The following is a 12,629-nucleotide window of genomic DNA, read 5'->3' on the forward strand; positions in this document are numbered from 1 at the left end:
TGTTTGTCTTTTGCAGAGTCATCTCTGAGAATGCCATCAGGACCCTGAGTGATCTGCTCGTGGGGCGGCAGGACCCTGAGTGATCTGCTCGTGGTTCTGCAGGACCCTGAGTGATCTGCTCGTGGGGCTGCAGGACCCTGAGTGATCTGCTCGTGGTTCTGCAGGACCCTGAGTGATCTGCTCGTGGTTCTGCAGGACCCTGAGTGATCTGCTCGTGGTGCTGCAGGACCCTGAGTGATCTGCTCGTGGTTCTGCAGGACCCTGAGTGATCTGCTCGTGGTTCTGCAGGACCCTGAGTGATCTGCTCGTGGTTCTGCAGGACCCTGAGTGATCTGCTCGTGGGGCTGCAGGACCCTGTCCTGCCCACACCTGCGTGGAGGAACCGTGACTCTCGTAACATGAGCTGTTAACTAGGGCTTCTCTCATAATAAAGGATAATAATGGATCATTTAAACTCTACGGCTCTCCATTGTATGGTGGCCTTGAAGTCTCTTGGTCTGGTCAGTATAACCATGTATTCCAGATGTTACTGTTCTGTGTGGAGGTTTGGAAGTGAGCTGCACCAGACACAGACATGGCTGCATAGCTCAGGTGTCCAGGACAGACTCTGCTGTATCCGACACTGACACACACAGCAACATAAAGCTTGTGCTAGTGATGCTTTGAAGTGTTCACAATCTTTCATAAATTTTGCTTTTCTTTCAATCTAAAATAAAAAATGTTCAAAACTGGATATTGTTTTTCTTTGTGCTACATTTTTGATTCCTCAGTAAAACAGCGCTCACCGTGTTGGCAATTTAAGGAGCATTTTAAGATCTACAGTAGACGTCATCCTGAGGATGTCAAAATGTTGACCTAAGTCTGCTCCAGCGTGTTGAGAAGCGTTCCAGACACCTGTACCAGCAGACCAGACAGGTGTGGACAGGTCGACCTTTTGACCTCTGCTTTGTCTCCAGAGTGCGTCCTCCTTTCAGTGAAGAAAGGCAGGAATTTGAGTTTCTCTGGGTTCATGTTCAGTCACCATGATATCCACCTAGATTTGTTTTTGTTTTGAATAGGCTGTCTGTATAGTATGTCTCTAGCTACTGATGTCTCCCCCAGGGTTGTGACCGGGTTCCCTCACCTGGGTGGGTAAGTCAGGTTAGACATGTCAGAAGCGTCTCTGTGAATGTGTACCGATGCCATTGAGACATAAATGTAGCAAATGTTTATATATATATATATATATATATATATATATATATATATATATATATATATATATATATATATATAATTATATTTTAATGAAAGTGAGCCATATATATATATATATATAATTATATTTTAATGAAAGTGAGCCATGACACAGTTACTGTTAGACAAGACGACAACGCGGCTGCTTTGAGGAATGTTTTCTCTGAATATATCCATGAAGTTTTAGACTGGAGTGGTGGGTCCCTGAGTTACTCGGGTTGGTCAGAATCAGAAACCATTTTAGATGGTAATGTGGTTCTCGAAGATGTTTGATCAACAGTAATTCGAGTCTCTAAACATTTCGATTAAATGAGGACAGCGACATTACGTTTTAAGTTCCTTTACACAGGTGCTCACTGTAAGGGAGTTTGTGATTTACTGTCTGTGGCCCTCAGTCAGAACACTGACATTCAGTTCACTCCCTTATCTGTGTCTGATCCTCAGAACCTCTCTCTCTCTCTCTCCCTCACCAGTCATTCACATCATCTTTATTCTGTATTAAACTACATCTAAAAGACCATTCCAGAAACCTTACCACTCAATAATACCATGACATAGTGACACGGGGAATGTGTTTGGGTGCTTTAATCAATTAAATATTTTGTTATTTTTACAATCAGAGCTATAAAGAAAGAAAAAAGTACTTATATCGGTCTATGCAGCCATAATGACTTAAATGGTAATTTCCAGTAACGGTGTAAGAGCGAGTTTATTACTTTAATAGCAGCAGTATCTCAGCGTTGACACTGCACTTCCTCATCCGCGAGCGTCTGCGCTCGTGCGTTTTTGTTTAAGCACCTGACGTCAGCAGGCGAGGAGGGGCGCGGGCGCGCGGCGCTGTCCGAGGTGCTGAATCCTCCTGGCGCCTGCAAAAGAGTTGAGAGGCGCTCGCGATACCTGGATATCTCCTCGTTCTTGCGTTCCCTGTCGCCTACCCGTTTACCTCCTGTTTTCTGACTCTCAGCTGTCTGACTCTCACCTGTCTGTCTCTCTGCATTGCTCGTTTTTTTGCCCTGCTACTGTTGCAGTCACCCCCCCCCCGAACATCTGAGACATCATGCTGAATTAAGCGCGTTACGGTATCGCACGGCAGAATGGACCCCGTGCGCGTGGCTCTTCTGTTCGGACACATGCTTGCTGCTGCAGCCGCAGCCGGAAGGTTTGGTGAGTTCCCTTAGTGCACTCACACATGGACTTCACGTCTTCTGGGGAGACGCTCTCGCGTGTCTGCGCGCGTGGTGTATACTTGTCATTTGCGAACAAATTAGTAATTGCGAACAGTGATAAAAAGTATTTTTTCACTGTCGCATTCTATCGTAAATACAATCAACTTGTATTCATGTCCCTGGTTGTCATATATGGTGTGTCTTCGTTCCTGTGCGCTGTTATGATGTTGCCGGGATGTGAGACCTCGGGTTTAGATCTTTTGTTTGCTTACACTGTGTAGTGAAACAGTCCTCGCGCAGGTGGGGAAACCGTCCTGTCGTTTTCCTGTCGCGCTGAATTTCACTCTGAGATGTGGCCTGTTTTCTTACTGGGGGGGGGGGGGGGTCACGATGCGAGTGTGCAGGATGAGAGATAGAAACAAGACCCCCTCCCTGCCACGCGCACAGACGATTACATAACGCCGTTACGCTCCGTTCAAATATCTTGGCAGGTTTCATCTTCAGCTGCGAGGGAGGCGTCGCGCGACAGAGCGCGAGCCTGTCTGCTCTGGTCTCGCGGTGCCCACACGGACTCATACTTTCAGCACGCGCCAGCAGACGACTCGAGCCGTTTTATTCACGCTTTATAGCGGTCGTCACACTGACATTCAGAGCTAAATGCATTTTTTAAATAAAGGATTTATTCGTCTCGTCATATGCGGGTTTAGACAGATCAGTTATACAGTTGTCTATTGTACACAAGTGGTCTACGCGATCTGCTGTTTTAATTGTTGTACGGGCGAGGACGTACTTCATAACAAGAATACAAGAATTTTTATATATTTTTATTAGTTTCCATACGAACTTTTTAAACTACAGCTCTGAACTATTTTGTTGTGACCACTGAAAATTATAGAACTGGACTCGGAGTCTTAGCCAGCATGGACCCCTCACACCTGTCTTACCTGCTCTACTGAACCAGCCAATACAAGGGGTGATGTTTACCTGATGAGTAGGGCCAGGTGATGCTTACCTGATGAGTAGGGCCAGGTGATGTTTACCTGATGAGTAGGGCCAGGTGATGCTTACCTGATGAGTAGGGCCAGGTGATGCTTACCTGATGAGTAGGGCCATTAGGGCCATGTGATGTTTACCTGATGCGCAGGGCCAGGTGATGTTTACCTGATGTGCAGGGCCAGGTGATGTTTACCTGATGCACAGGGCCAGGGGATGTTTACCTGTTGAGCAGGGCCAGGTGATGTTTACCTGATGAATAGGGCCAGGTGATGTTTTCCTGATTAGCAGGGCCAGGTGATGTTTACCTGATGAGTAGGGCCAGGTGATGTTTACCTGATTAGCAGGGCCAGGTGATGTTTACCTGATGAGTAGGGCCATGTGATGTTTACCTGATGAGTAGGGCCATGTGATGTTTACCTGATGAGTAGGGCCAGGTGATGCTTACCTGATGAGTAGGGCCAGGTGATGCTTACCTGATGAGTAGGGCCATTAGGGCCATGTGATGTTTACCTGATGCGCAGGGCCAGGTGATGTTTACCTGATGTGCAGGGCCAGGTGATGTTTACCTGATGCGCAGGGCCAGGTGTGTAAGCCTTGTGAAAGCAAACCAGCAGGAATGAACCAGTGAAGTCAGCTGGGTGACACCATATCACGTCAGGATGTTTTAAATTATTCTCTACTCTTGTCTTGATGAGACTTTGTTGTTATTGATGCTGTTGATGATGATGATGATGATGATGATGGTCTTGTTGATGTGATCAGGGTGTGTCATCTTGTCTGTTTCATGTATACATGTGGGTTATCAATTAATCATGGCAGGAATAAAGGATCACAGCAAAAAACAAAACCAATAAGCTGTTAAAGTCTGTGGTGTGTAGCAAAGTGTGCAGATGAGTGCTGGGGATGCTGGGTAATCTTGTTCAGTAAGAGATGCAGAGGGTTCTGGGGTGGGGGAGGGTTCTGGGGAGGGGGAGGGTTCTGGGGAGGGGGAGGGTTTTGGGGTGGGTTCTGTGAGGGAGGGAGGGTTCTGGGGTGAGGGAGGGTTCTGGGGTGGGTTCTGTGAGGGAGGGTTCTGTGAGGGAGGGTTCTGTGAGGGAGGGTTCTGGGGTGGGTTCTGTGAGGGAGGGAGGGTTCTGGGGTGGGTTCTGTGAGGTGAGGGAGGATTCTGGGGTGGGTTCTGTGAGGGAGGGTTCTAGGGAGGGTTCTGTGAGGTGAGAGAGGGTTCTGGGGTGGGGGAGGGTTCTGGGGTGGGTTCTGTGAGGGAGGGAGGGTTCTGGGGTGGGTTCTGTGAGGTGAGGGAGGATTCTGGGGTGGGTTCTGTGAGGGAGGGTTCTGGGGTTGGTTCTGTGAGGGAGGGTTCTGGGGTGGGTTCTGTGAGGGAGGGTTCTAGGGTTGGTTCTGTGAGGTGAGGGAGGGTTCTGTAAGGTGAGGGAGGGGTTCTGGGGTGGGTTCTGTGAGGTAGGGAGGGTTCTAGGGTGGGTTCTGGGGTATGCAGCTGGGTTGGCAGAGCCTAAGGAACAGTTAGTCTGCAATGAGTGAATGTAGGCAGCCATGAGACTGCCAGGCCATCTGTAGAGGCTCTAATGCCAGTCTGTCTCCCAACCTCTCAATCAGGAAGTACCATCTGAGTGGAGAGTCCAAACTCAACCACTCTCTGGTCACCTGACTCTTGGGTCATCTGACTGCTTTTATTAAAGATAAGAAGTGTGAGCAGAGTTAACTGAAACTGATTCCTTACTGGTAGCAAAACCACACTGTCTGTGCAAAGTATGCTCAGGACCAGACACGCATCAGCTCAGACCAGATCAGGACCAGACACGCATCAGCTCAAACCAGATCAGGACCAGACACGCATCAGCTCAGACCAGATCAGGACCAGACACGCATCAGCTCAAACCAGATCAGGACCAGACACACATCAGCTCAAACCAGATCAGGACCAGACACGTATCAGCTCAAACCAGATCAGGACCAGACACGCATCAGCTCAAACCAGATCAGGACCAGACACGCATCAGCTCAAACCAGATCAGGACCAGACACATATCAGCTCAAACCAGATCAGGACCAGACACACATCAGCTCAGACCAGATCAGGACCAGACACGCATCAGCTCAGACCAGATCAGGACCAGACACGCATCAGCTCAGACCAGATCAGGACCAGACACGCATCAGCTCAAACCAGATCAGGACCAGTCTATTGTCTATTGTACACAAGTGGTCTACGCGATCTGCTGTTTTAATTGTTGTACGGGCGAGGACGTACTTCATAACAAGAATACAAGAATTTTTATATATTTTTATTAGTTTCCATACGAACTTTTTAAACTACAGCTCTGAACTATTTTGTTGTGACCACTGAAAATTATAGAACTGGACTCGGAGTCTTAGCCAGCATGGACCCCTCACACCTGTCTTACCTGCTCTACTGAACCAGCCAATACAAGGGGTGATGTTTACCTGATGAGTAGGGCCAGGTGATGCTTACCTGATGAGTAGGGCCAGGTGATGTTTACCTGATGAGTAGGGCCAGGTGATGCTTACCTGATGAGTAGGGCCAGGTGATGCTTACCTGATGAGTAGGGCCATTAGGGCCATGTGATGTTTACCTGATGCGCAGGGCCAGGTGATGTTTACCTGATGTGCAGGGCCAGGTGATGTTTACCTGATGCACAGGGCCAGGGGATGTTTACCTGTTGAGCAGGGCCAGGTGATGTTTACCTGATGAATAGGGCCAGGTGATGTTTTCCTGATTAGCAGGGCCAGGTGATGTTTACCTGATGAGTAGGGCCAGGTGATGTTTACCTGATTAGCAGGGCCAGGTGATGTTTACCTGATGAGTAGGGCCATGTGATGTTTACCTGATGAGTAGGGCCATGTGATGTTTACCTGATGAGTAGGGCCAGGTGATGCTTACCTGATGAGTAGGGCCAGGTGATGCTTACCTGATGAGTAGGGCCATTAGGGCCATGTGATGTTTACCTGATGCGCAGGGCCAGGTGATGTTTACCTGATGTGCAGGGCCAGGTGATGTTTACCTGATGCGCAGGGCCAGGTGTGTAAGCCTTGTGAAAGCAAACCAGCAGGAATGAACCAGTGAAGTCAGCTGGGTGACACCATATCACGTCAGGATGTTTTAAATTATTCTCTACTCTTGTCTTGATGAGACTTTGTTGTTATTGATGCTGTTGATGATGATGATGATGATGATGGTCTTGTTGATGTGATCAGGGTGTGTCATCTTGTCTGTTTCATGTATACATGTGGGTTATCAATTAATCATGGCAGGAATAAAGGATCACAGCAAAAAACAAAACCAATAAGCTGTTAAAGTCTGTGGTGTGTAGCAAAGTGTGCAGATGAGTGCTGGGGATGCTGGGTAATCTTGTTCAGTAAGAGATGCAGAGGGTTCTGGGGTGGGGGAGGGTTCTGGGGAGGGGGAGGGTTCTGGGGAGGGGGAGGGTTTTGGGGTGGGTTCTGTGAGGGAGGGAGGGTTCTGGGGTGAGGGAGGGTTCTGGGGTGGGTTCTGTGAGGGAGGGTTCTGGGGTGGGTTCTGTGAGGGAGGGAGGGTTCTGGGGTGGGTTCTGTGAGGTGAGGGAGGATTCTGGGGTGGGTTCTGTGAGGGAGGGTTCTAGGGAGGGTTCTGTGAGGTGAGAGAGGGTTCTGGGGTGGGGGAGGGTTCTGGGGTGGGTTCTGTGAGGGAGGGAGGGTTCTGGGGTGGGTTCTGTGAGGTGAGGGAGGATTCTGGGGTGGGTTCTGTGAGGGAGGGTTCTGGGGTTGGTTCTGTGAGGGAGGGTTCTGGGGTGGGTTCTGTGAGGGAGGGTTCTAGGGTTGGTTCTGTGAGGTGAGGGAGGGTTCTGTAAGGTGAGGGAGGGGTTCTGGGGTGGGTTCTGTGAGGTAGGGAGGGTTCTAGGGTGGGTTCTGGGGTATGCAGCTGGGTTGGCAGAGCCTAAGGAACAGTTAGTCTGCAATGAGTGAATGTAGGCAGCCATGAGACTGCCAGGCCATCTGTAGAGGCTCTAATGCCAGTCTGTCTCCCAACCTCTCAATCAGGAAGTACCATCTGAGTGGAGAGTCCAAACTCAACCACTCTCTGGTCACCTGACTCTTGGGTCATCTGACTGCTTTTATTAAACATAAGAAGTGTGAGCAGAGTTAACTGAAACTGATTCCTTACTGGTAGCAAAACCACACTGTCTGTGCAAAGTATGCTCAGGACCAGACACGCATCAGCTCAGACCAGATCAGGACCAGACACGCATCAGCTCAAACCAGATCAGGACCAGACACGCATCAGCTCAGACCAGATCAGGACCAGACACGCATCAGCTCAAACCAGATCAGGACCAGACACACATCAGCTCAAACCAGATCAGGACCAGACACGTATCAGCTCAAACCAGATCAGGACCAGACACGCATCAGCTCAAACCAGATCAGGACCAGACACGCATCAGCTCAAACCAGATCAGGACCAGACACGTATCAGCTCAAACCAGATCAGGACCAGACACACATCAGCTCAGACCAGATCAGGACCAGACACGCATCAGCTCAGACCAGATCAGGACCAGACACGCATCAGCTCAGACCAGATCAGGACCAGACACGCATCAGCTCAAACCAGATCAGGACCAGTCTATTGTCTATTGTACACAAGTGGTCTACGCGATCTGCTGTTTTAATTGTTGTACGGGCGAGGACGTACTTCATAACAAGAATACAAGAATTTTTATATATTTTTATTAGTTTCCATACGAACTTTTTAAACTACAGCTCTGAACTATTTTGTTGTGACCACTGAAAATTATAGAACTGGACTCGGAGTCTTAGCCAGCATGGACCCCTCACACCTGTCTTACCTGCTCTACTGAACCAGCCAATACAAGGGGTGATGTTTACCTGATGAGTAGGGCCAGGTGATGCTTACCTGATGAGTAGGGCCAGGTGATGTTTACCTGATGAGTAGGGCCAGGTGATGCTTACCTGATGAGTAGGGCCAGGTGATGCTTACCTGATGAGTAGGGCCATTAGGGCCATGTGATGTTTACCTGATGCGCAGGGCCAGGTGATGTTTACCTGATGTGCAGGGCCAGGTGATGTTTACCTGATGCACAGGGCCAGGGGATGTTTACCTGTTGAGCAGGGCCAGGTGATGTTTACCTGATGAATAGGGCCAGGTGATGTTTTCCTGATTAGCAGGGCCAGGTGATGTTTACCTGATGAGTAGGGCCAGGTGATGTTTACCTGATTAGCAGGGCCAGGTGATGTTTACCTGATGAGTAGGGCCATGTGATGTTTACCTGATGAGTAGGGCCATGTGATGTTTACCTGATGAGTAGGGCCAGGTGATGCTTACCTGATGAGTAGGGCCAGGTGATGCTTACCTGATGAGTAGGGCCATTAGGGCCATGTGATGTTTACCTGATGCACAGGGCCAGGTGATGTTTACCTGATGTGCAGGGCCAGGTGATGTTTACCTGATGCGCAGGGCCAGGTGTGTAAGCCTTGTGAAAGCAAACCAGCAGGAATGAACCAGTGAAGTCAGCTGGGTGACACCATATCACGTCAGGATGTTTTAAATTATTCTCTACTCTTGTCTTGATGAGACTTTGTTGTTATTGATGCTGTTGATGATGATGATGATGATGATGATGGTCTTGTTGATGTGATCAGGGTGTGTCATCTTGTCTGTTTCATGTATACATGTGGGTTATCAATTAATCATGGCAGGAATAAAGGATCACAGCAAAAAACAAAACCAATAAGCTGTTAAAGTCTGTGGTGTGTAGCAAAGTGTGCAGATGAGTGCTGGGGATGCTGGGTAATCTTGTTCAGTAAGAGATGCAGAGGGTTCTGGGGTGGGGGAGGGTTCTGGGGAGGGGGAGGGTTCTGGGGAGGGGGAGGGTTTTGGGGTGGGTTCTGTGAGGGAGGGAGGGTTCTGGGGTGAGGGAGGGTTCTGGGGTGGGTTCTGTGAGGGAGGGTTCTGTGAGGGAGGGTTCTGTGAGGGAGGGTTCTGGGGTGGGTTCTGTGAGGGAGGGAGGGTTCTGGGGTGGGTTCTGTGAGGTGAGGGAGGATTCTGGGGTGGGTTCTGTGAGGGAGGGTTCTAGGGAGGGTTCTGTGAGGTGAGAGAGGGTTCTGGGGTGGGGGAGGGTTCTGGGGTGGGTTCTGTGAGGGAGGGAGGGTTCTGGGGTGGGTTCTGTGAGGTGAGGGAGGATTCTGGGGTGGGTTCTGTGAGGGAGGGTTCTGGGGTTGGTTCTGTGAGGGAGGGTTCTGGGGTGGGTTCTGTGAGGGAGGGTTCTAGGGTTGGTTCTGTGAGGTGAGGGAGGGTTCTGTAAGGTGAGGGAGGGGTTCTGGGGTGGGTTCTGTGAGGTAGGGAGGGTTCTAGGGTGGGTTCTGGGGTATGCAGCTGGGTTGGCAGAGCCTAAGGAACAGTTAGTCTGCAATGAGTGAATGTAGGCAGCCATGAGACTGCCAGGCCATCTGTAGAGGCTCTAATGCCAGTCTGTCTCCCAACCTCTCAATCAGGAAGTACCATCTGAGTGGAGAGTCCAAACTCAACCACTCTCTGGTCACCTGACTCTTGGGTCATCTGACTGCTTTTATTAAAGATAAGAAGTGTGAGCAGAGTTAACTGAAACTGATTCCTTACTGGTAGCAAAACCACACTGTCTGTGCAAAGTATGCTCAGGACCAGACACGCATCAGCTCAGACCAGATCAGGACCAGACACGCATCAGCTCAAACCAGATCAGGACCAGACACGCATCAGCTCAGACCAGATCAGGACCAGACACGCATCAGCTCAAACCAGATCAGGACCAGACACACATCAGCTCAAACCAGATCAGGACCAGACACGTATCAGCTCAAACCAGATCAGGACCAGACACGCATCAGCTCAAACCAGATCAGGACCAGACACGCATCAGCTCAAACCAGATCAGGACCAGACACATATCAGCTCAAACCAGATCAGGACCAGACACACATCAGCTCAGACCAGATCAGGACCAGACACGCATCAGCTCAGACCAGATCAGGACCAGACACGCATCAGCTCAGACCAGATCAGGACCAGACACGCATCAGCTCAAACCAGATCAGGACCAGACACGCATCAGCTCAAACCAGATCAGGACCAGACACATATCAGCTCAGACCAGATCAGGACCAGACACACATCAGCTCAGACCAGATCAGGACCAGACACGCATCAGCTCAAACCAGATCAGGACCAGACACACATCAGCTCAGACCAGATCAGGACCAGACACAGCAGCTTGGTCAAAATGTGTCTGGATTAGATAAAGTTCAGAGACACTGATTCACACTGACTCAGTGTTCAGATACATTAACTTACACACCTTCCTAACACTCTAGGTTAAGTTAGACACTGTTCATATCTAGCTGGATATATCCAAGTGTTTGTGTGTGTAATAATCCCCACTGTGTTCTTACTGCATCTAACTGCACATTTGTACCAGAAACACACACATCCTGCATCATCTGTTGCCACAATGTGTGTATATATGTGTGTGTGTGTGTGTGTGTGTGTGTTTGTGTACGTGTGTGTTTGTGTGTGTGTTCTTGTGTGTGTAGGAGTAACAGCTTGTTTGAGTTGAACTGCTGTCGAATCTACCTCAGCTATAAATACCAGAGGAAGAGAGCAGCCTTAGAAAGAAGCTGTCTGTCTGTCTCTCTCTCCCTCTGTCTCTTTCTCACGTTCTGTCTCCTTTTATCTTATTTTTCAATCCATCTTTCTTTTCCACTGACAAACACACACACACACACAAACACACACACACACACACACACACACACACACACACACACACCTGAGTTAGTGAGGAACTGTTTTTCTGCAGTTCATGTCTGTTTATAAAACACTGAAAGTCTTGTCACTGCATTATGAATGAAATGGAAGGATGACCTTAGGAAGCAGCATTAGCTACAGCCATCAGTCAGCGTCTCCACCCACCACTGGAGTGAGTGTAGGAGGCTCCACCCACCACTGGAGTGAGTGTAGGAGGCTCCACCCACCACTGGAGTGAGTGGAGGAGGCTCCACCCACCACTGGAGTGAGTGGAGGAGGCTCCACCCACCACTGGAGTGAGTGTAGGAGGCTCCACCCACCACGTCACCCACCACTGCAGTGAGTGTAGGAGGCTCCACCCACCACGTCACCCACCACTGGAGTGAGTGTAGGAGGCTCCACCCACCACGTCACCCACCACTGGAGTGAGTGTAGGAGGCTCCACCCACCACTGGAGTGAGTGTAGGAGGCTCCACCCACCACTGGAGTGAGTGTAGGAGGCTCCACCCACCACTGGAGTGAGTGGAGGAGGCTCCACCCATCACTGGAGTGAGTGTAGGAGGCTCCACCCACCACTGGAGTGAGTGTAGGAGGCTCCACCCATCACTGGAGTGAGTGTAGGAGGCTCCACCCACCACTGGAGTGAGTGTAGGAGGCTCCACCCACCACGTCACCCACCACTGAAGTGAGTGTAGGAGGCTCCACCCACCACTGGAGTTAGTGGAGGAAGCTCCACCCACCACATCACCCACCACTGGAGTGTAGGAGGCTCGTGTGTTCTGCCTGTGTCTGTTCAGACCAGATCAGGACCAGACACACATCAGCCCAGACCAGATCAGTGTTGGGATAAATGACACACTGGTATTAGTGTTCAGTGTTGGGATAAATGGCCCTCTGGTATTAGTGTTCAGTGTTGGGATAAATGACACACTGGTATTAGTGTTCAGTGTTGGGATAAATGACCCTCTGGTATTAGTGTTCAGTGTTGGGATAAATCACACACTGGTATTAGTGTTCAGTGTTGGGATAAATGGCCCTCTGGTATTAGTGTTCAGTGTTGGGATAAATGACCCTCTGGTATTCGTGTTCAGTGTTGGGATAAATTACTCTGGTATTAGTGTTCAGTGTTGTGATGAATGACACTCTGGTATTAGTGTTCAGTGTTGTGATGAATGACACTCTGGTATTAGTGTTCAGTGTTGGGATAAATGACACACTGGTATTAGTGTTCAGTGTTGGGATAAATGGCCCTCTGGTATTCGTGTTCAGTGTTGGGATAAATGACTCTGGTATTAGTGTTCAGTGTTGGGATGAATGACACTCTGGTATTAGTGTTCAGTGTTGGGATAAATGACCCTCTGGTATTCGTGTTCAGTGTTGGGATGAATGTCCCTCTGGTATTTGTGTTCAGT

General features: G+C 49.5%; 2 protein-coding genes across 4 annotated transcripts in view; both read left to right on the forward strand.

Annotated features, from left to right (window-relative positions):
* The window catches only part of ncapg2 (non-SMC condensin II complex, subunit G2), a 37,269-nt gene extending 36,538 nt beyond the window's left edge, over window positions 1-731 (forward strand). For both annotated transcript variants that reach the window (XM_076973197.1, XM_076973196.1), the window contains exon 27: window positions 17-731. In XM_076973197.1, coding sequence (XP_076829312.1) covers window positions 17-83 — 67 coding nt within the window. In that variant the 3' untranslated portion in view covers window positions 84-731. The remainder of the gene's footprint in view (window positions 1-16) is intronic.
* Window positions 732-2,055: 1,324 nt separating this feature from the next.
* The window catches only part of ptprn2 (protein tyrosine phosphatase receptor type N2), a 205,656-nt gene continuing 195,082 nt past the window's right edge, over window positions 2,056-12,629 (forward strand). For both annotated transcript variants that reach the window (XM_076972719.1, XM_076972720.1), the window contains exon 1: window positions 2,056-2,400. In XM_076972719.1, the coding sequence (XP_076828834.1) occupies window positions 2,331-2,400 (70 nt within the window). In that variant the 5' untranslated portion in view covers window positions 2,056-2,330. The remainder of the gene's footprint in view (window positions 2,401-12,629) is intronic.

The sequence above is a fragment of the Brachyhypopomus gauderio genome, chromosome 14 (assembly GCF_052324685.1).
Source record: "Brachyhypopomus gauderio isolate BG-103 chromosome 14, BGAUD_0.2, whole genome shotgun sequence".
Classification (NCBI taxonomy): Eukaryota; Metazoa; Chordata; class Actinopteri; order Gymnotiformes; family Hypopomidae; genus Brachyhypopomus; species Brachyhypopomus gauderio.